The sequence below is a fragment of the Durio zibethinus genome, chromosome 12 (genome assembly GCF_047325235.1).
Source record: "Durio zibethinus cultivar Kanyao isolate XHJ-2024 chromosome 12, ASM4732523v1, whole genome shotgun sequence".
NCBI classification, from domain to species: domain Eukaryota; kingdom Viridiplantae; phylum Streptophyta; class Magnoliopsida; order Malvales; family Malvaceae; genus Durio; species Durio zibethinus.
In genome coordinates this window covers 2,285,584-2,307,460 of record NC_143173.1, presented here as the reverse complement: position 1 = coordinate 2,307,460, position 21,877 = coordinate 2,285,584, and the positions used below count along the sequence as shown (strand labels likewise).

The window sequence follows — 21,877 nt, the reverse complement described above, 5'->3', positions numbered from 1 at the left end:
TTAATCTTTAACTAGGGTATAAGTTGATCACTAAATCAAAAGTTTGCGATCATTTGCTAATCCAAAGGAAAAAATCTAGAAATCTTAGATTTAAATTTCCTTTTCAATTATTTTTTAATGACTTTTTTTATTTTGGATGTAATAATTATGTACAAATTAATATTACAAAATTTTATTATTTATATTTTAAATTCTAATCTTTAAAAATTATTTTTATGTTATACATAATTAGTATTTAAAATTTAAATAAAAAAAATTCATTTGCAATGAACATAACAAGAAACGCTAATATATAAAAAATAAAAATATATTCCTTTTCATTATTTTTCTGTCCACTATTTTTTAAATTTAATCATATTTGACAAGTATAAATTTTTTTTTAATTAATGAGTAAATCCTACGCATATAAATAGTGATTATTAATATATTGAAATGTAAATTTGATAATTTTAAATACAATATTATAATATAATACGAAAATAATATAAAAAATATAAAAATGATATAATTTAAAATTTTAACAAAAATTATATATAAATTTGACAAAAAAATTGTATTTGATATATCCATACAAATTTAACACAATAATTTTTCATATTTTACACATATTTAGCATGAAAAAAAATAATAAAAATACACAAATTATCATATCTTTATCATACCTATTAATCATGTATCTGACAAATAGCCTAACGAACCTACCCTGAGCCAACAGTCCACCACCCTAAGGATTATTGGCCTCGTTTTCCACTTCTTTTCTTGTACGTCTATGATATGATGATTGTCAGGCGATGATATTTTGGCAAGTTGAATGGCTTTAAAGCCCTCTCATTTTGCTATAAATTTGATACCCCCTTGGCCTGCTGGGTCACAATTCCATTGAAAGAAAGAAGCGTTTCTGCATTTTAATAAAATGGCTAGTGAGTCAAGAAAACCATTCCTCCCCCTTGATCCAATGAGCTTCACAAAAGAGTCCAAAGCGGTGATTGATTTCATTGCCGACTACTACAAAAATATTGAGGAATACCCAGTTCAAAGCAGAGTTGAGCCTGGTTATTTGTCAGCCAGCTTGCCTGAATCCGCCCCTTATTGCCCTGAATCACTTGAAGATATACTCAAAGATGTCAATGATTGCATCATACCAGGCCTTACTCATTGGCAAAGTCCCAACTTCTTTGCCTACTTCCATGCAAATGCTAGCACAGCTGGCTTTCTAGGAGAGATGCTATGCTCAGGATTTAATGTGGTTGGTTTCAATTGGATTTCCTCACCAGCTGCAACTGAACTCGAATCCATTGTCCTGGATTGGATGGGCAAAATGCTTAAGCTACCATCTTCATTTTTGTTCTCTGAAACTGGTGGTGGAGTCTTGCATGGTAGTACATGTGAGGCTGCAGTCTGCACTTTGGCTGCTGCAAGAGACAAAGCCTTGAAAGAACTTGATGGTAATTGGGAGAATATAACAAAATTGGTGGTTTATGCATTGGATCAAACCCATTTTACTTTCCAAAAGGCTGCAAAATTAGTAGGCATTCCCCCATCGAATTTTCGAATAGTTGAAACATCTTTTTCAACAGGGTTTTCAATTTCACCTGAAAAAGCCCGTTTTGCTATTGAAGCTGATATCAGATCGGGTTTGGTACCATTGTTCCTATGTGCAACCATTGGGACAACGCCCTCAGGAGCTGTTGATCCTATTGCAGAATTGGGCAAAGTTGCCAGGGAATACAAGCTTTGGCTCCACATTGATGCAGCTTATGCAGGAAGTGCCTGCATTTGCCCTGAGCTCAGGCATTACCTTGATGGAGTTGAACTTGCCAACTCCATCAGCATGAATCCACATAAATGGTTTCTCATTAACATGGATTGTTGTTGCTTGTGGATTAAGGAACCAAAGTTGTTAGTGGACTCATTGTCAACTGATCCTGAAATTTTAAGAAACAATGCAAGTAAGTTCAAAGCTGTGGTGGACTACAAGGATTGGCAGGTTGTACTGAGTAGACGATTCCGGGCTTTGAAGCTTTGGATCGTGATTCGCAGGCATGGCCTGGCTAACCTGATGCATCACATTCGCAGCGATATTGGCATGGCTAAGCGGTTTGAAGCATTCGTGGCTAAAGATGACAGATTTGAGATCGTAGTTCCAAGAAAATTTGCATTGGTTTGCTTCAGGCTGAAGCCCAAGAAAGAGGCTGAAGGCACAGAATTGAACTGTAAACTTTTGGATGCTATAAATTCAAGTGGGAGAGCTTTCATGACTCATGCAATTGTGGGTAGGATTTATGTCATTCGCTGTGCAATTGGAACAACTCTGACTGAAGAGCATCATGTGGATGCCTTGTGGAAACTCATTCAAGAAAAAGCTCAAAATTTATTAATGGAGTAAATGTATTAATTAATAAAGAAAAAATGGTCCTGAATAATCAAGTCTTGAGTTCTTATGAACCTGGCTTTTATTTCTTGTACTAAAGTTGTACATGTTAATTTTAGTTTGTCAGATATTTTCAAAAAATAAAAAATAAAAAAGGATTGGACTAAGTTGAATGATCAGATGTGAGCTTGGATTTCGAAGCTTTGGCTTGTCTTAAATTATTGAATATATATTATTATTTGATGGCACTTGCCCTTGAGATGCATGGCATGTGAAGTGTAATACATTTAATTAAATAATAAATTATTATTTTATTTCAAGATTAATTTTTGAATTAAATAGAAGTTAATTAATTGATATGTCTGGATGATCATATTTGTTCAAAACAAACATTTTGGTTTGGAAAAACAGTTTTACATGTAATCCTTATTTTAAATTTTGCTCGTTTGGATGCTACGTGGCATTAAATGAATTTTTTATTTTTATTTTTTAAAATTTTTTATATATTTAATAAAAATTTTTATTTTTAATTTTTTAAAAGATTTTGAGTGGAGTCTATTTGATATTTTTATTTTAAAAAACTTTTTCAGTTTTTTTTTTTTTAAATGAGATAATTTTGCTTAGATAGAAATGCCAATAGAGGCATTCACGTGACATTCCAAATTTTTTTCCTTTATTAGTCTTTTATTTTTTTAATTTTATTTTTAAAAAATTTATGCATTAAATTTTATACGAAAAGTAAGCCAATAAAGATGTCGCATGACATCTATTTTTTTTTAATTAGATAAATTTTATAATAAAAAAAATATATATATATATTTTAATTCACCTCAATCCAATATGTGCTTTTTGTTTTTAATTCGAAATCGGATGAAATTTTATCCTTTTAAAAATAAGGGTATGTTAATTAGAAGCAGATTTTAGGTGTCCCATTACTTTAATTATATATATTATATTATATTAATAATTATTATTTAATATCTTAATTTAATAAAAATAATATATTTTTATATCATTAAAACATAATTTATATTAAAAATTTTATAAATATTTTTTTAAATTTAAATCACCTAATTAATTTTAAATTAATGCGAGTCGGATGTAAATTACAAATTTATGTGTTACGTTATAATTAATTATAAAAATTAATAGTTCAATGTCAAATTAAAATCAAAGTCGAATTAATTTATTAAAATAAAGTGATCGGAGTTTATATAAGGAGAAATTTGTCAGAACCATACCTCTCACCATCCTTAAATGGATGTGTTCATGTGAACCCTCATTTGATTTTTTTTTCTTTCATTTTTGCGTGGGCACTTTTTTTTTGGGTTTGATTTTTTTAATTTTTTTTATCTATTTTTGGAAAGATAAGTAGGTAATTGAAGTGTCAACATGGTATCTAGCTCTGTTAGCTTTTTTTTTTTTAGTTCTTCTTTTTAATGAGATAATTTTATAAGAAATATGATAAGTGAAAGTAATAATAATAAAATAATCTATATTCAATAAATTTTTATCCGTTGATTCAATATGAATTTTTTAAAAAATTAGAATATAATCGATACAAGAGATTTTTTCACTTTTTGAAAATCTGGAGATAAATTTGTAGTGTTCCGTCTAGTTTTTCCTCATGTATATATAAAATATATATTTTATTATTTATTTAATTTTATATTTATATATGTTATATTTTATTAGTATCTTAATTTAATAAAACACTATATTTATATAATTAGGATGTAATTTATTATTACAAAATAATTTTTTTTAAATATTATACTATTAATTTATTTTATCAAATCAAATCTGATACAATTTATACATTTATACATATCAGGTTGAAATCAAATGTAAAAAATAATAATTTGATGTCGAGTTGGAGTTGAGACGAACATAAATATATACTTGCCTAGTTTGTTGCTATTCTTAAGTGGAAGTGTTCACGTAACACTTTTATTTAATTGTTTTTCTTTTTCCTTGGATTTTTTTTAGTTTTAATTGTCTACTTTTATTTTTTTAACTATGTTTGTAAAAATAAATTTGAAAAAGTAGATTTGAATTTAGTTTGTTATATAAGTTATAAGAATGAAATGTATACATTATGCCTTATGAATCAAGAAGTGCATGTATTATTCAAAAATTAATTGCTAAATTTTCACTAATTTATCAAAAAATATTAATGAAATTATACGTACTGATTTATTAAATTTATCTTAAACATTATTAATTACAAATAAAAAATTTAGACCTATAGCAATGCGTAAATGTCACGGACCTAAAGGGGAGTCCTGAATCCCACATCGAATATAATAGGAAGGTCACTAGGGTATAAAAAGGTTCACACCATCTCCGCCTTGTGAAACGCCTTTTGTAGGACAAAACCGTGAGGCCAGGGGGCCAGAGCGGACAATACCTCACAAGGGTGTGAACCGTGGCAGGAAGGCTGATCTGGGACGCCGGAAGGGTGAATGCCCGGGTCCCGGAGCCGCGCGGGTTCGGAGCTTAAGTCTCGACCCGTGACAAGTGGTATCAGAGCCAGCCCTAAACTGTTCGATCCACGCCAAGCACCTCAAGGAAGGCAGGGTGGTCAGCCTCCGTGACGAGGGTGTCACGAGGTTGGGTGCGACAGAATGTCACGGACCTAAGGGGGAGTCCTGAATCCCACATCGAACATAATAGGAAGGTCACTGGGGTATAAAAGGGTTCATACCATCTCCGCCTTGTGAGACGCCTTTTGTAGGACAAAACCGTGAGGCCAGGGGGCCAGAGCGGACAATACCTCACAAGGGTGTGAACCGTGGCGGAAGGCTGATCTGGGACGTCGGAAGGATGAATGCCCGGGTCCCGGAGCCGCGCGGGTTCGGAGCTTAAGTCTCGACCCGTGACAAGTGGTATCAGAGCAAGTTCGATTCTGCGTGTTTGTGTTGTGCAGGTTAGATCGTGATTAAGGAGATGGCATCCCAAAGCGACGTTGCTAGCCAACAACCAGAGGCCCAGGAGCATGGCCGGGGAAGAGGCAAGAAAGCCAATTCTAGAGATATCTGGTCTACCATGGACGGTAGGTTGGCCAAGGTGGAGGTGACCATTGGCGACATGGGGGAGAAGCTTGAGGAAGTCGAGACTCACATTGTATCGCTAGACTCCATGGGGGAGGAGATCCAAAGTGGGCTGGAAGCTACCCTCAACAGAAGCCTGGATGCGATCACCCAGAAGAGCCAGCCATTGGAGTAGTGTGGGGAGTGGAGTTGCAGCTTGGAGATTGGAAAGGCAAGGAGACCATTGAAGTAATACCCCTTGACGACTATGAGTTTGTGATTGGGTTGGATTTCCTTGTTCGGATTAACGCCCTCTTTGTGCCTTTTGCTGATTGTGTTTGCATCTTGGATGCACGGTGCCAATGCCTAGTGCCATTGAGGAGAGGGTCTGGAGTTAGGTCACGGGTGGTGTCAGCCATCCAATTTGCCAAGGCGGTAAGCAGACAGGAAGACACCTTCTTGGCAGCCCTGAAATATGATGAGCCAAGGGAGAAGGAGACCGAGTCACCCTTGGAGGTGCTAAAGGTGCTGAAGACTTTTAGTGATGTGATGCCCGCAAAGCTGCCTAGCAAGCTGCCACCTAAGAGGGAGGTGGACCACAAGATCGAGCTGGTGTCCGAGGTCAAGCCACCAGCCAGAGCCCCTTACCGAATGTCTCCACCAGAGTTGGAAGAGTTAAGGAAGCAGCTCAAAGAGTTAGTTGATGCTGGCTTCATCAAGCCATCGAAAACACCCTATGGTGCACCGGTTCTATTCCAGCGCAAGCATGATGGGTCGTTGCGACTGTGCATAGACTACCGAACTTTGAACAAGCTGACCATCAAGAACAAGTACCCCATCCTACTCATTGCGGACTTGTTCGATCATCTTGGAAGCGTAAGGTGGTTCACCAAGTTGGATTTGAGGTCGGGCTACTATCAAGTCAGGATCGCGGAGGGAGATGAGCCAAAGACAGCATGTGTCACTCGGTATGGTTCGTATGAGTTCTTGGTGATGCCTTTCGGACTCACGAATGCCCCAGCAACATTCTGCACCCTTATGAACAAGGTACTTCAGTCATTCCTTGATCGATTTATTATGGTTTATTTGGATGACATTGTGATATACAGCCAGACTTTGGGAGAGCATGTAGACCACTCGAGACAGGCATTCGAGGTGTTACGGGCGCACAAGCTATTTGTCAAGAGGGAGAAGTGCTCATTCGCCCAACAGGAGATCCCGTTCCTTGGCCACATAGTGGGAGGTGGCAAGATACGCATGGATGAAGGCAAGATACAAGCCATCATGGAGTGGCAACCGCCAGCCAAGGTCACTGAGTTGAGATCGTTCCTTGGGCTGGTTAACTACTACAGGCGCTTCATCAAGGGTCACTCAGCAATAGCCACGCCATTGACTGACTTGCTCAAGAAAGGGAGAGCATGGAAGTGGAGCGAAGGGTGCCAGGAAGCCTTTGACAGGTTGAAGTGGGCTGTGACAGAGGAGCCAGTCTTGGCCTTGCCAGACCATGCCAAGCCGTATGAGGTGCATACGGATGCATCAGACTTTGCCATAGGGGGCGTGTTGATGCAAGAGGGACGTCCAGTCGCGTTTGAGAGTAGGAAGCTGAATGAGACTGAACGCAAGTACACGGTCCAAGAGAAAGAGATGACTGCAGTGGTGCACTGCTTGCGCACTTGGCGCCATTACCTGTTGGGGTCGAGGTTCGTGGTGAGGACGGATAATGTGGCAACCAGCTACTTCCAGACGCAGAAGAAGCTGTCCCTCAAGCAGGCGAGATGGCAAGATTTTCTTGCGGAATTTGATTTTCAGATGGAGTACAAGCCATGGCGGGCGAACCTAGTGGCAGATGCCCTGAGCAGGAAGGCTAACATTGCTGCCATTAGCCAACCAGAGGGGTCATTGGTGTCGCGCATCAAGGAGGGACTTACGCATGATCCTACAGCCAAGGCTCTGATGGAGTATGCCCAGCAAGGTAAGACTAGGCGGTTTTGGTTGCAGGATGGTTTGCTGTACACCAGGGGTAGTAGGCTATTTGTGTCGCAGCATGGGAAGCTTCGCAAAGAAGTTTTGCAAGAATGTCATGATTCAAGGTGGGCTGGACACCTAGGAGTGAGCCGCACCTTGGCGCTGATCGAGGACTAGTACTACTGGCCGCACACGAGGGACGATGTGGAGGCCTATGTGAAGACTTATCTTGTGTGCCAACAGGACAAGGTGGAGCTCAAGAAACCATGGGGTCTCTTGGAGCCATTGCCAGTGCCAGAGCGACCATGGGAGAGTGTTTCTCTAGACTTTATAGTCGGTCTACCCAAAGCAGACGGGTTTGAAAGCATCATGGTAGTGGTGGACAGGTTTTCCAAGTATGGAATTTTCATTCCAGCAACCAAGGAGTGCCCAGCCGAGGAGGCAGCTCGATTGTTCCTGAAGAACATAGTGAAGTACTGAGGAGTGCCGAGGACCATTGTTAGTGATCGGGACAGGCGTTTCACGGGCAGGTTCTGGACTGAGTTGTTCAAGCTGTTGGGGTCAGATTTGAACTTTTCCACCAGCATGCATCCGCAGACAGAACGCGTGAATGGACTATTGGAGGTCTACCTCAGGCACTATGTGAGTGCCACATAAAAGGACTGGCCAAAGCTGCTAGATATTGCGTAGTTTTCCTACAACTTGCAAAGGAGCGAGGCAACGAACCACAGCCCATTTGAGGTTGTGACAGGGCAACAACCACTAACACCTAGTTCGATTGCTGCAGGTTATACAGGGCCGAATCTAGTAGCATACAAGTTTGCCAAGGCATGGCAGGAGCAAACTGACTTGGCCAGAGTTTGTCTACATAAGGCGGCCAAGAGGTCGAAGAAGTGGGCAGACCAGCATAGGCGGGATGTGCAGTTTCAGGTTGGAGACTTGGTATTGGTGAAGCTGCATCCCATTGTGCGCCATAGGGGGCTACACAAAGGCCTAGTCCGGAGGTATGAGAGACCTTTCCAAGTAGTCAAGAGAGTAGGCAAGGTTGCCTACAAGCTGGATATGCCACCCAAGCCGAAGGTACACTCGGTGTTCTATGTGAGCATGCTCAAGCCGTTCCATAAGGATGAGGGAGATCCAGGACGGGCAGAGTCGAAGCGTGCGCCATTGGGAGCAAAGGCCTCATATGAGAAGGAGGTCCACAGCATCATAGCTGACCGGAAGGTGAGACGGAAGAACTATCAACCAAGACATAAGTACTTAGTGCGCTGGAAGGGACTTCCAGATAGTGAGGCAAGCTGGGAACCAGCAGAGGACTTATGGCAGTTCGGGGACCAGATCAGGCTGTACCATGCAGAAGACGCAACGAGGGTGTTACGCAATCAGGTGGGGGAGAATGTCACTCCCTGGACGGGCGCTCCAGGCACATCAGGCAGACCAGCAGGCGAGCCAGAGGTTCAGGCCCACAGACCAAGCGTGCTGGCGGGTATTTGTGTGCAAAGCCTAGCAAACGAGCTCAGAACGCCCGCCCGACTTGCAGGCCAGCCCATGAGACCAAGGCCTGTCATACAAGCTGCCTGCACCACATCCAGAAGGGCCCAAGGTGCTGGACACGCAAGGGAAGCTTCTGGAACCAGGCAGGATCAGCATCAGTATCCTGGCAGATTTGGTTGACCCTGAAAATCAGGAGCCAGCATCTTGATTGATTGTATTCCCATGATTTTAACCTTTATTCTAGGGATATGCCATTAAGTTGTAGCTGGAGCCTCAACTATAAATAGAGGGCTGCTCCACCCTCATTTGTACACCATCAAACACTTCTGTTTCAGTGAATACAAGAGCATTTCCAGAATTCTGTCTTCTTGTCCTGTTTCTCTTTAACTTGCGTAATCAGCCATTCCCATTGTTCTAGTGCCCGCACACTTGTGTTTTAGGCTGACTTAGGCACAAAGGAGGAGATTCCAAGCCTAAGGCCGCACGGATTCTGAGTCTAAGGTCGGAGCCCGTGACAAGTGGTATCAGAGCCAGCCATAAACCGTTCGATCCACGCCGAGCACCTCGAGGGAGGTAGGCAAGGTGGCCAGCCTCCGTGACGAGGGCGTCACGAGGTTGGGTGCGGAAGAATGTCACGGACTTAAGGGGGAGTCCTAAATCCCACATCGAACATAATAGGAAGGTCATTGGGGTATCAAAGGGTTCACACCATCTCCGCCTTGTGAGGCGCCTTTTGTAGGACAAAACCGTGAGGCCAGGAGGGCCAGAGCGGACAATACCTCACAAGGGTGTGAACCGTGGCGGAAGGCTGATCTGAGACGCCGGAAGGGTGAATGCCCGGGTCCCAGAGCCGTGCAAGTTCGGAGCTTAAGTCTCGACCCGTGACACAAGCCTACTGCTAGTTATTATTTTAAAAACATCTCTAATTTTTTTTATAGAAACAACTTGCATTGAACTCTATCTTCTACTCCAAATAACTTTTAAATTTTTTATAATGTTTTTACTACAAATTTTTTTTTATAAATAAAAATATGATAATCTTGTTATACGCTAATGAATACTCAGTAAATTAATTTTTTAATGTAAAACGCAATCACTATATGATTTTATTATATCCTTGAAGTTTTTTATGCAATAATAATTGAATTTTTTAATAATATAATTAAATAAAATAGACATATATATATATATATATATATATGTATGTATGTATGTTGATGTAGAGTAATCCTCTCATCTAATCCTTTACGATCCAAGTACGGGATAGTAGAGTCCCATGTGGATGCTAGTTGTCATACCAAAGAAAGATGCTAGCACCAGCACCAGCACCAACAATGAGCCTTCTGTTGAGGCCTTACCCACTTGCCTTGAGTTGAAGAAGTTTACTCCATCCCATTAAACAATCAAAAGGAATGATTTTGAAGCATTAGGCTTACCTTTATTCGGAGAATTAGAAATTGTCTGTGAAGAATTTGAACTTGATGGTGAAATGACTTATATCAGATAGATAGTATACATTTGCCACTTCCTTTTCCTTTTTATTTCCTTTGTGTATACCAATTGGGATGAAACTACAAGAACTCTGTTTATGTCTGAAAATGAACTTATTTTTTCATATCTATGCAGCTTTTTTATTTATTTATCTTTTCCTAATATTCATGCAGCTAACTGTTAAACAAGATCCAGTACTACAAACATACATATATATATATATATTGTTGCATTAAACAAGAATTTAAACTTAATCACTGTCACCATTAATCAGTCCATAAATCCATATCTGAGATCAGATCATCCCAATCCCATTTGCTGCAGCCTTCATCAGTACTCAATACATTAACTTCATCAAACTAGCCAAAGTGTGTAGCCAAAACTCCTAGGCTGCTTTCTTCTTCTTTCGCAGGCTCCTGGCCTCGTTGATCAACTTCAACATATTGCAAAGGCATCGACATGCTGCTTTCTTCTATTATTGGCTGCCTACTTGGTGGAATTCGATCCGGGGTTCTTGGTTTTATTGAGCCTGTTGTTGTAATAGCATTTTGATCTCCCTTTGCAGTTTCTTGAGCATTGAGCTTTTTACGCAGGTGGCAATTCCAATAATTCTTTACATCAATTGCTGTTCTACCTGGGAGTCTCCCAGCAATCAGTGACCACCTGATCAGGAACATAAACCACATTTCATTGTACCAGTAAGCTTTGTTTACTTAATCTGAAATCTTACTATCTTCTGTCATAAAAGAAGGAAATTAAAGATTCTTACACAAACTAATCCCCTACATTCCTACATGACTTTATTTCATGAGTTTGTCAATATAGCTCAATCCATTCATTTCTGACAATATATTTTTATATGCTTAATAATGAGGTGACATTATATTAATCACAAACACAGTATCAGTGCATCAAATATAACCAAGAAATAATTAACACACACACATACACACACACACACACACACATATATATATAATTAAGTACTCTATATATTCTGCATGCAAGAAGTAGTTGAAATGATCATTTAAGCAAAGAGAGAGAGACTGAAAGAGATCAGAGAGGGAGGGGAAAGCGATGGATTTAAGCAAAAGGAGTAAATAACTTGCCTGTTTCCCAGGAGCTCGTGAAGTTTAATGATGAGCTGAACGTCCTCTTCTACAAAATAATTCATATAATTACCAGCCAAAAGAGGTACTGGATGCCATTTCCCTTCTCCATATCGCTCTACATATTTCTTGAGCAAGTGATCTTCTTTGTCCAAGCAACGCCACCCATTTTTTTTTCCCTCACCTGTTGATCATACAATCATTGTTCAACTCACCCTGATTGTTGTTGACCTTCAGCTTCCCCTATTTATCCATTTGTGATTGTACTTTCAAGCTCTGTTGTCTAACACCAATCCGATTACTAACCGGCCTAAAACATTTGAAAAACGTTCCCTCCCACTTTCCAGGATTGTCCTATTGTTTCTATGTATCTATTATGAGGAATCTTGGTTATGTCTGTGGGCTCTAAATAACAAATTTTCTCACCTTTATTTTGTTTGTTTCTCGAGACTAAAATTTTCATTTGCTCTAAACCAACACACAGCTTGTGCTTTTGAAATATGGTATAAAATTGATTTTATGTCATATATGCTATAATTTCAGAGTCTTGAACAATATAAGCTGGGGGTTACTTCTGAAACGGATCACAAAGGTGGACCCAAGGTTTTTCTGAAGAAAATGTTTCATTGCATGGACCGCAACATCTATTACCACATTCAGAGTTTTCAAGACTTTATAATATGAGACGATCCTAAACAAGATGATGGCATCGTTTGATTGATTGCTTGGGCAGATTGGAACCTTGCGGTCCTGATGATGAATAGACAACACAATCATCCGAAGAACAATGGACCTTAATTTTGAATCTAGTTTTTGGTCTACAGTATTTTAAATTAAATGAAAATTTTGGTGATCATCTTTATCAGTTGGCTTACATTGATTCCATGACAGAATCATAACAGTGAATTCAATTCCATTTGATTGTTCTTTCTATGCTGTTATTGATCCCCATACCAATCTGTTACAGTCACTGCTACATTGTTTTCATTTGGTTCATTCTGAGGCAAACAGATTTTAAATCTGGTTGATGATCAACTTTCATTTACTTAAAATGCCTTTAGTCTGAGATTTGTCTAGAGTCTATATACAATTAAAAGGTGATCTGAAAGCTGACAAATGATTCCCGTAAGAAACAGCTTGGTGTGCTATTTACTTCTGGACAGCTACCATTCACATGCATACCAGACTGATAAAGATCAAACCCTTTTTTTGGCTTTAACATTGCAGCAGATTATGAGCAGCCAAACTAATTGCTTAAGCAATCACTATGATGTTTTTTTGCTTTTTTTTCTTCTTTTAGGTAAACGAGAGATAACTGTTAGTGTGTTTAATTAGGTTTGAACCATGTTATTTTAACAGCAGAATCAATGTTCTAAAAATATTCTGTGGCTTTGCATATTGTTCACATCTGATAAAATTTGATGATTATGATGTTGATACACCTAATAACATAGCAGCTACGGTGACGAAAGTATAAACCTGAACCAGGAGTTTAGCTCAATTGATTTATATAATTATTTTAAGAAATAGTGATATATATATATATATATATATATATAAATATTAGCTATGGTAACGGAAGTATAAATTTGAAGCTGAAATTTGTTTTAATTGATTTATTTAATCACCCTTAAAAAAATAACATTTAATAAATTTAAAATTTAAATTTTAATATCTATAATTTCCTTTTTTAGCCCAAGTAGCTTAATTAAAAAGCTATGCACTCCATAAGAACCTGTATAGAGAAACTAAAGCATTTCATGCTGAGGTCAAGAAGATGACGCAAATTCTAGAAATCAACCAGTACCTAACTAGAAACTTGATAACTCTACAAAATAAAATTATTTAAATTTGTTTTTTTATACTTAAATAAGTTAATTTTCCTTATTTTTTGATTAAATAAGTTTTTTTTTATTCTTAATATACTTAATTTGCTGTTTGTAAAAAATTTTGAAAAAAAAATTAAATCTCGGTGAATCTTGAAGAACTTTGGGAGTTTTTTGAATCTTGATAAAATTTTGATACATTTGAAATAATCTTGGAATATTCTTATTTAATTTTAAAAATTTTGGAGTGGGAGTATTGAATTTATCCAAGATTTATTAAGTCGACCTATGCAAATTAAAAATTGTTCAATTTTAATGAAAAATTGAAAAAATTCATTCAAAAATGGTAGAATAGATATTCGGTTATTATAAAAAATAATTACTCATAAGTAACAGAAAAAAAAAAAAAAAAAAAAAAAACTTGGCTTTGTTATTAGTTGTACCAAGATTAAAAAGGCTTTTAAAGGCTCACCTCAGTTCATCCAATTATGCTTCAGAGCAAGGCCTAATTAACAAGTTGGGTTAAGCTGGTTTCTTCTATTCTAGGCCTTGGATATGGTTTAAGCTCAACTCAAGCAATGAGCCAATAACCCAAGATGTGGGCCTGATCATGTGCATTATTATTATTATTATTATTATTTTGGATAACATATTTTTTTCGTTTTATGCGGATAAGATAATTTTTTAATTTTATAAGGGAGATTAAAAAATTAATGTTTATTTTATTTTTTAATCTCCATCGTAGAATCACTAATAGTGAATAAAATATTTTTTCTATATATAATTCATAAATAAAAAAAATACAAATAATTGATTAAAACCGAATTAACTATACTAATTTAAATATAAAAATTATAAAATATTTACCTATTTAAGCAACAAGTCATAACTTTTATTGTTAATTTTTAATTTTTTAATTTTTATTTTTAATCCAAACATTGCTTTTTTACTTTTAAAAATAAAAGATAATTTTTTTAAAAAAATATTTTTATAAAAAAGTTCCTGCTTTTAACTTCTTAGACAGTCACTTTATTTTCTTTCACTTGGTTTAATCATTGGACTATAATTCCATATTAAAGTCTCTTTTAAATCTCTTTTTTATTGACTTTTAACTTTTTTTTTATCATAAAAAAATTTAAATTTTATCAGTTTGAGTTAAATTGAAAATTCTTTCTAATTTTAACCATTAAAGTCTTTGACATGTAATTAAGTGTTTAGCACAATAATAACTACATATTTTATTTGAATTGAAAGCATTGGATTCATAGTATGTCTATCACTCTATTCCTCAAAATTCATGTTTGGAAAAAAGTTTTTAACATCTCAAGTGAGAGTTGAATTCACTACAAACCCAACTCACATTCCTAAAAGAATGTTTTATGACTAAAGATTTGTTGATTCCATCATTAGGATGGAAGAAATTTGAAACAAAAAATTTTTGTTCTGTGAGAAAATTTACATAAAATTTGTGAATTTTTTTTAAATAATATAATAAAAACTTTAATAAAAAATTCAAACTGATAAATTAATAAAATTTAATGTAAAAATTAATATTATATAAAAAATTATTAAAAATATTATTTATAATTTAAATTTAATTGACACTTATTTAATGATAAAATTTTTGTCAATATTTTTATTAAAAAAGTTTATCTAAAAATATATATATATTTATTAATTTTTTTTAAAAATTTTACACACTTAATTTATATAATAAAATTTTTTAATTTATTGATTTTAATTTTTATTTAATTATTTTTAATTAAAAACTTTACAAATTTTATCTAAATCTCGCAATGAATTTATAATGAATTCTAGCAGATTGTGTGCGGGTTGCCCTCTTCATTGATAGATTTGAAGAACATGTTTTTCTTTTTCTATCTTCTCCTTCCTTTGAGGTTCACGTGAACAAATTTTCCATTCCCAACCCGTGTTCTGATTTCCATGGTCGGTCCCCCACCGCCATTTTTCTTCAAGCTAAACAACAAGATAGGTTAGCTACACGTCTGATTTTATACCATATTTTTCCACCAAGTTTTTTGACTTCATGAAGCCCTGTCAAAGTTTGCCTTTGTTTTTTCACTAGGTAGTTTTCAGTTGTCACGCCATGCTGCGGCAGATTTGGTGGCACTTTCAGACCCTTCGTGGCACGTGGCATTTGGTCCTTGCTCAAGCCCCAAAGTGGGTTTTCTTTTGCTTCTCCAAGTCAAATAGTAGTAGGTAACCTTGTGTCACTCCACGCAGCTAGGCTGCTGCAGCTTGAGTCAAGAAAAAGACTCGCCTTTTCTTTGTCTTCCCATTTTTCCATGAAAAAAAAATGAAGTCCTCATCTCTCATGTCAAGACCCTGAGAAAGAAAAAAAAGTGAGAAGAAAATCTCATGTCCAAGAAAATTTTCTTGTTCTTGGGAGTTAGAACTTTGGGTTGTGAGTTTAAAAGGGTTATTTTCAGTTACTTATATAGAACAAAAATGAAATGAGAGAACAATTTTAGAAATGAATGACAAGAGCTGATCGGCAAATGCTTATATTCACTTTAGATTTAGGCATTGTCATCTTCTAACATTGTGTATTGGATGAAAAGAAAGTTGGTGAATAGGAAAAATTAATCCAAATTTTTTTTTGAAATTACAATAGATGTCTGTTGGCTGTGAGTTGTGGTTGGATATTGAGTAATTACAATAAATGTAGTGCTTAGATAATTAGGAAAGATATTAAAAAAAATTTAAGATGTCTAAAAATTTTTTTTTAATGTTTAAAGGAAAATTTTTCTTTAAATTTTTTGTTTTCTCAAATCTTACTATTACAGAGGGATAATACCAGTTCATATTATATTGGAATCGATTTGATTTTTTTAGGTAATATATATTATATAAAATTTTAAAATATAATCCGAACTCAAGTTGATTTTTTATTGAAATTGATTCGATTTAAATCGAATTTGATTTAATTTATCAATTTTTAAAATTTTAAATTTTAATATATTATTTTAATAAAAATTTTAATATATTTAAATTGATTTATATATAAAATAATTATTTTATTTTATAAAAGTTTAAAATATATATAAATTAATAAAAATATATAATTCAATTAAGTTCAATTTTTTTAATTTTTTACATCTTGATTCAAAATTTATTCTAAATTTAATATGCATATTTAATACCCAAACTTGATTCTTATCAAATTAAATATTATAATTTTAAAATTTTAAATTTTTTTTCTCATCCCTACTTTTTACATTGTAATGTCACAGGCTGAAAGCCATTTTGTTCTTCTTTTTGGATTGTTTTAAATGCAAACTATGTACTAATCACCTTATCTCTGATCACCCAATAAATTATGTACCTTTCGAGATGCCTTTATGAATTGGGCTTTTCTATAACTTTGTAAACATACGTTTTTTACCCCTATGATTTTACCACAAGACATGATTGAGACTTGAGAGTTGCAGAAACACTTTCTGGCAAAACGTTATTTTAAGCAGATATCCCACTTATCACAGTTTTAAATTCTAAACCCTAAAATTTTATGAACTTTCAAATGACGCTTACTTTAGCCGAGGAAGGGTGGAAATATCAGTTTCTTATGTCATGATCTGGCCAGTTGGGTGAGTAGCTTTGGCATTTATCATGAGTAGAGATGTAATCGAGTTGAGTTGAGTCGATATAGTAAAAAATTTAAGTTTGAGTTCGACTCTCAATTCGCAATTTGATATTCGGCTCGAACTTAATCGAATTTTATTTTTTTAATTCGAGCTCGATTCGTGATCGAATCAAACTCTTTGAACTCACTCAATTAAGCTCTAAAATATGTAAAAATAAGTTCGATTCTTATACTCAATAAAAGTTCGATTATTTGTGTTTGAGTTCGAGCTCGAATTCGAAATATTTTATTAATTACAATAATAAAAAAAAATTAAATATAAAAGTTCGATTAGACTCATGAGCTACTCGAACTGAGTATAAAAATATTCGAACTTAACTCGATCGATGAGTCGAACTACTCGAGCTCGACTCGATAATAATCGAACCGAATTCGAATTTTATTTGAATTGAACCCGAGTAACTTGCGAGTATTAATGTATCATTTACACCCCTAATCATTAGTAGAGAGGGCAATAAATCGAGTTAAGGCAAATTTTTAGTCGTTCGATTTTGATTCAATTTTATAAAATAATTATTTAATTTTGATATTAAAATATTATTTTTTATTTAATTTGATTTTATATATGTAAAATCATAATTGATTTGATTTGATTCAAAATTAATTTAATAATTTTAATTTAATATAATATTTATAAAATATTATTTTTTAATATAAATTATATTTTAATTATATATAAATATAATTTTATATTATATAAAATATTAATAATTTATGTATACATATAATATTTCATAAAAAGTTATATGTAATAATTTACATCAATATAAAAATACAAAATAATTTATATTTTTTTCGCATAGTTTTAAATCAAGTCATGTATCATATTTTAAATTTACATGTCTAAATTAAATAAACCACTGAATCCTTTTCTATTCCGTTGGTGACTGAAGGGTAACCGAGGCCAATCGCATCACGGGGTGCTCCCCAAATACACGCCCGTGCGATTGGCCTATAAAAAATGACCTTGGATCTCACGTCACCGAAGGTAGCCAGGCCAAAATTTTCCAATAGAAGTTCCATATCCTTCAATCAGAAGACACAACATCAGAATTAGGTTGGATATAACTTTGACCATCTGACATAGCAGAACAGAACTTGTCCGGATAGCACTTTCTTTTCTCATTCTAGATTAGCTATTTACCGCAGGCACCAAAGGGTAACTGTTGCTCATTGCTCACTGGCTACAGCCATTACTATGCAATATCCAAGCCTTTTCAGATCATTGATAGCCCCTTTTGTCCAAAATAAAAACAAAACTTTGATAATCCAAAAAAACTGGCTTTTCAGTACACTGCGACCTCAACCACTTTCTGTAATAGTTAACCACTCTCAAATCCAAGTGAAATTTGAACACAGTCTGCATTCTTAAGGGTCCCATTTCCTGACTTTGCCTTGTGATACCATTAAAGAAACAAACAAAAAAACGCCAAAAATCAAATTTAAAAAACAGAAACATAGTAAAAAAATGTATTAAAACAAAAAAAATCCAAATCATGGGATAAGGGTTAGATAAAAAAGTTGACAAAGCAAGCACCTAATGGTAGAGTTCTGTCTTTTTTTTTTTTATTTTGCTGCTTTTCTGATAACTGTGTTTCCACAAGAGAAAATGAGGTGAACTCTATCTTGTATCTGTAGATTCTCTTCTTCTGTGTAATTCTGAACTAGAATTTATATCTTCTGTAGCTTTGTTGAGAATCCCTGTATCTTTCTTTTTTTTGCCTTTTTGCTTTCATTCTCTTTAAAAGAAATCTCTCTTTCTTCTGGCTTCTTCATCAATTCCTAGTAGCAACTGTCACAAGTAACAACCCCACAATGGGTGTAAGTTCTTTTTTCTTTTTCAACTTCTTCGAATCTTGAATCTCTTCCTTAAGGCTGATTCTGTGGTGGGGTTTTGTTCTTTTCTTTGTATTCCTGTAGGATTATTGCAAGAGAAGCGGTCAGATACCAGCATTTGGAGACTGGGACTACGCAAATGAACTGCCTATAACTCAGTACTTTGAATGTGCTAGACAAGCTGGTTTGATTCGATTCAGCTCTTCATCTGGCGAATCCAATCCTTATATTCCTGCTGACTTATATACTGTTGATTTAAGGAAACATTCTCGTTATCTTGTTCCTCCTAGAAAGGTTAGTTCTTTTTTTACTGTCCATATTTAAATCTGATTACTTAAACTAAGAGTTCGACATTCGATCAACATCTCTTCTTCTTTCTCATATTTGTACTGTTAATTTTGTTGCTTAGCTTATTAGTTACTGATGCAAAGTAGAAAATCCAAATTTTGAATGAAAGAAAAGTATGAGTCATTTCTGATGTTTCTGCAGAACTATGTAACTGTCTTTGTACAGTGGGGACATAGAGAATTAAAGCACTAATCTGTCTTCAAGCCCTTTTGTTTTTGGGATTTTTTTTTTCATAATTAAACATCGCAGCAATATTGCCATGCTGAAATGATTTCTTCAGCGCATTTTTCCTGGAAACTATTTTCCAGAAATCCAGACAGTAATCCTGGAAGTTTTTTTTTTTTGCCCTTTTTATTCTAGATTTACTTTCATCTTCGAGAGTGGTAACCAAAAAACATAAGCATTCATTTAACAAATTTCTTCCAAATATACAAGTTATTGAAAAAATTATATAAATATAACTGTAACCATTCTTATGCAAATGATCTGACAATTCCTGTATGATCTGAATTATATTTATTTCATATAAATGTGTAAAATATATATATTATTTTAATTAGTAATTAGTTAACAAATTAATTTGTACATTATAATTTATAATAATGTAGTGATATTTTTTGAGTCATGTAAATACAACACAAGTGATTTTGAGGTAAATTGAGATGATAGAGTGTGTGGGAAATGAATGGTGGTGGCATATAGCAGGTGAGTAGGGTAAGAGAAAAGCATGGTAAGGAGACAAAGAAGGCAGGGAGAGTTTGTGACGTGGCGGCGCCGCCAAGGAAATACCAGCATCAACATCCCCACCACCGTGTGCCCATTTCAAATAACAATAATGATAACATTACTAGCAGTAAGCTACTAAAAAACGATGTCGTTCCTCCCAAGAGATTGCCTGTTAGACCTCCCAACCCTGTTGATGAAGATCTCTATAAAATTCCCCCTGAGCTCCTCCACTCTTCCAAGCGAGTAAGTCCCCTCTCAATCTCCTTGTTTATTGTTTTTCCTTGTTCTAGATCTTGAGGGTTGTCAATGGAAGTGATAATGACATAGAAACAACCAATTTCATTTAGCATCACATGATCAACAAATATTTTTGAATATTTTGCATATTGATTTCTTTGTCAACACGAGTCATTAATTTCAATGGAAGGGTCTTTTTCATCCCTTGGAAGTTTGAAAATACTCACCAAATCCCTCTACGAATAAAATAATAATTTAAAGAAATATTTCAGGTTTTATTTTATAATTTTTAAAATGAGGTCTAAATGCCATCAAATACTTCACTTATAAAGTTTAAATTTGATTTTCGTTATCACCAATCACCTTTAGTGAAATATCTGTAAATCGAACACAAATTTTCGATGAGACTTGTGATATGCCTAACCTTAAAATGGGAGTCTTTTATTCATCTAAATTTTTCTGTAAAAAAAAAATGGTGGTTTGAATTTGGCTGGAAATCTGTTTAGTATTTTGGTGGTTTGATGGTTTATGTTAAGCTGTTTCTGACATGTTTTATTTTGTTGATGAATGCAGAAGAAAATGCCAGGGTTCTTTTCATGCTTGGTACCAGCTTGTGCAACATGAATTTCTGACTTTGATATTGGAGGAAGAGATTTGGTCTCTCAGGAGTTTAGTGTTTTTATTGGTAAAAGATGTAGTTATAGTCTAGTGATTTATTCCCTTTTTTTTGTTTCATGAAAAAAAAAATGTTTGACTAAACAAAAGCACGTAGGGAGAAATGACTGTCAAATGGTTGTCCTTTGTCTAATGATGAATTTATACTAAGATAAATTATGCATTGAAAACCCATGCGATATTTTTGTGAATGAGAAAAAAATGACTTGAGGGTCAATGAAATATTAATGAGTATATTAAAAAGGGTATTTTTTTGTTGAAAAAAAAATCAAATTATTTATTACATTTACAAATAAAAATTTTAATAACTTATGAAATTTAACGTACCATTACAATTATTTTTAAAAGAAAGGCTAAATTATTAATTGTGGAGAGATAAAATATGATTTTATCATTTTTTAGATGAAAATATATTTATCTTAAAATAATTTTGAAGAGCTAAGGTGTGGTTAGGGTGTAATACCCAAATCCAAGTTATTATAGCTTAATCAGTGACCTAGACCATAAGTATCATTAGTAAAAAAGTAAATAAAAAAAAAGAAGAAAATAAAAAAAAAAAACCTTATCACAGCTTTTGTTGATAGTTTTCTCTGACCAAAAAAAAAAAAACTTAAAAAAAATGCTTGAGAAGAGGAATAGAGGAAGAGAGGAAGAGATAGGGCAAATCAATCCTAGAAATCATTGATTAAGATAAGATTTTGCTTAAAACCCTTGAAATTTTTATGTTTTATGCAATTTTCTACAAACCCTAACTTATATTTTTATATCTTTTCAATTTCAAAAATATTTTGGTTTTTCGATGACAATTCGACAAAATTGTGAGTACTAATAAAAATGTCTTTTTAAAATCTTTTTAATAGTATATGTGACACTTCATTTAGTTGAGTAATTTAAAAGAATTTAATGTTTCAAGTTGATTTTTGGGTTTCTTGTAATTACATACACCAAACTTTGAGCCATTAGAACTCCTTATTCTAGTAGCTGATTTGGTCAAACTTTAGGTGCTTTTGATAATACAAAATATAAACTTTCTAGTGATACAATTAGTTTGTTCAAATGCTTTATAGCTAAGAGAATCAAAGCCTCAAAGTATGTTTTATGAA

General features: G+C 34.5%; 2 protein-coding genes and 1 pseudogene across 3 annotated transcripts; 2 read left to right on the top strand and 1 right to left on the bottom strand.

The window, feature by feature from the left end:
* The first annotated feature begins 858 nt into the window (after positions 1-858).
* LOC111297134 (phenylacetaldehyde synthase-like) lies at positions 859-2,691 on the top strand. The gene has a single exon (XM_022891758.2). It carries the CDS (start codon positions 914-916, stop codon positions 2,384-2,386), a length of 1,473 nt encoding a protein of 490 aa, XP_022747493.1. The 5' UTR covers positions 859-913; the 3' UTR covers positions 2,387-2,691.
* A 7,910-nt stretch (positions 2,692-10,601) lies between these two features.
* On the bottom strand, positions 10,602-11,649 carry LOC111297989 (transcription factor MYB1-like; annotated as a pseudogene).
* A 6,780-nt stretch (positions 11,650-18,429) lies between these two features.
* On the top strand, positions 18,430-20,965 carry LOC111297182 (uncharacterized). Of its 2 annotated transcripts, none has more exons than XM_022891818.2 (4): positions 18,430-18,773; positions 18,873-19,082; positions 19,842-20,105; positions 20,673-20,965. In XM_022891818.2, exons 1-4 carry the CDS (start codon positions 18,768-18,770, stop codon positions 20,721-20,723), a joined length of 531 nt encoding a protein of 176 aa, XP_022747553.2. In that variant the 5' UTR covers positions 18,430-18,767; the 3' UTR covers positions 20,724-20,965. The 2 variants fall into 2 exon arrangements, with proteins under 2 accessions (XP_022747553.2, XP_089597720.1); XM_089741594.1 differs by having other exon boundaries at positions 18,464-18,773; positions 19,839-20,105.
* The last annotated feature ends 912 nt before the right edge of the window (positions 20,966-21,877 follow it).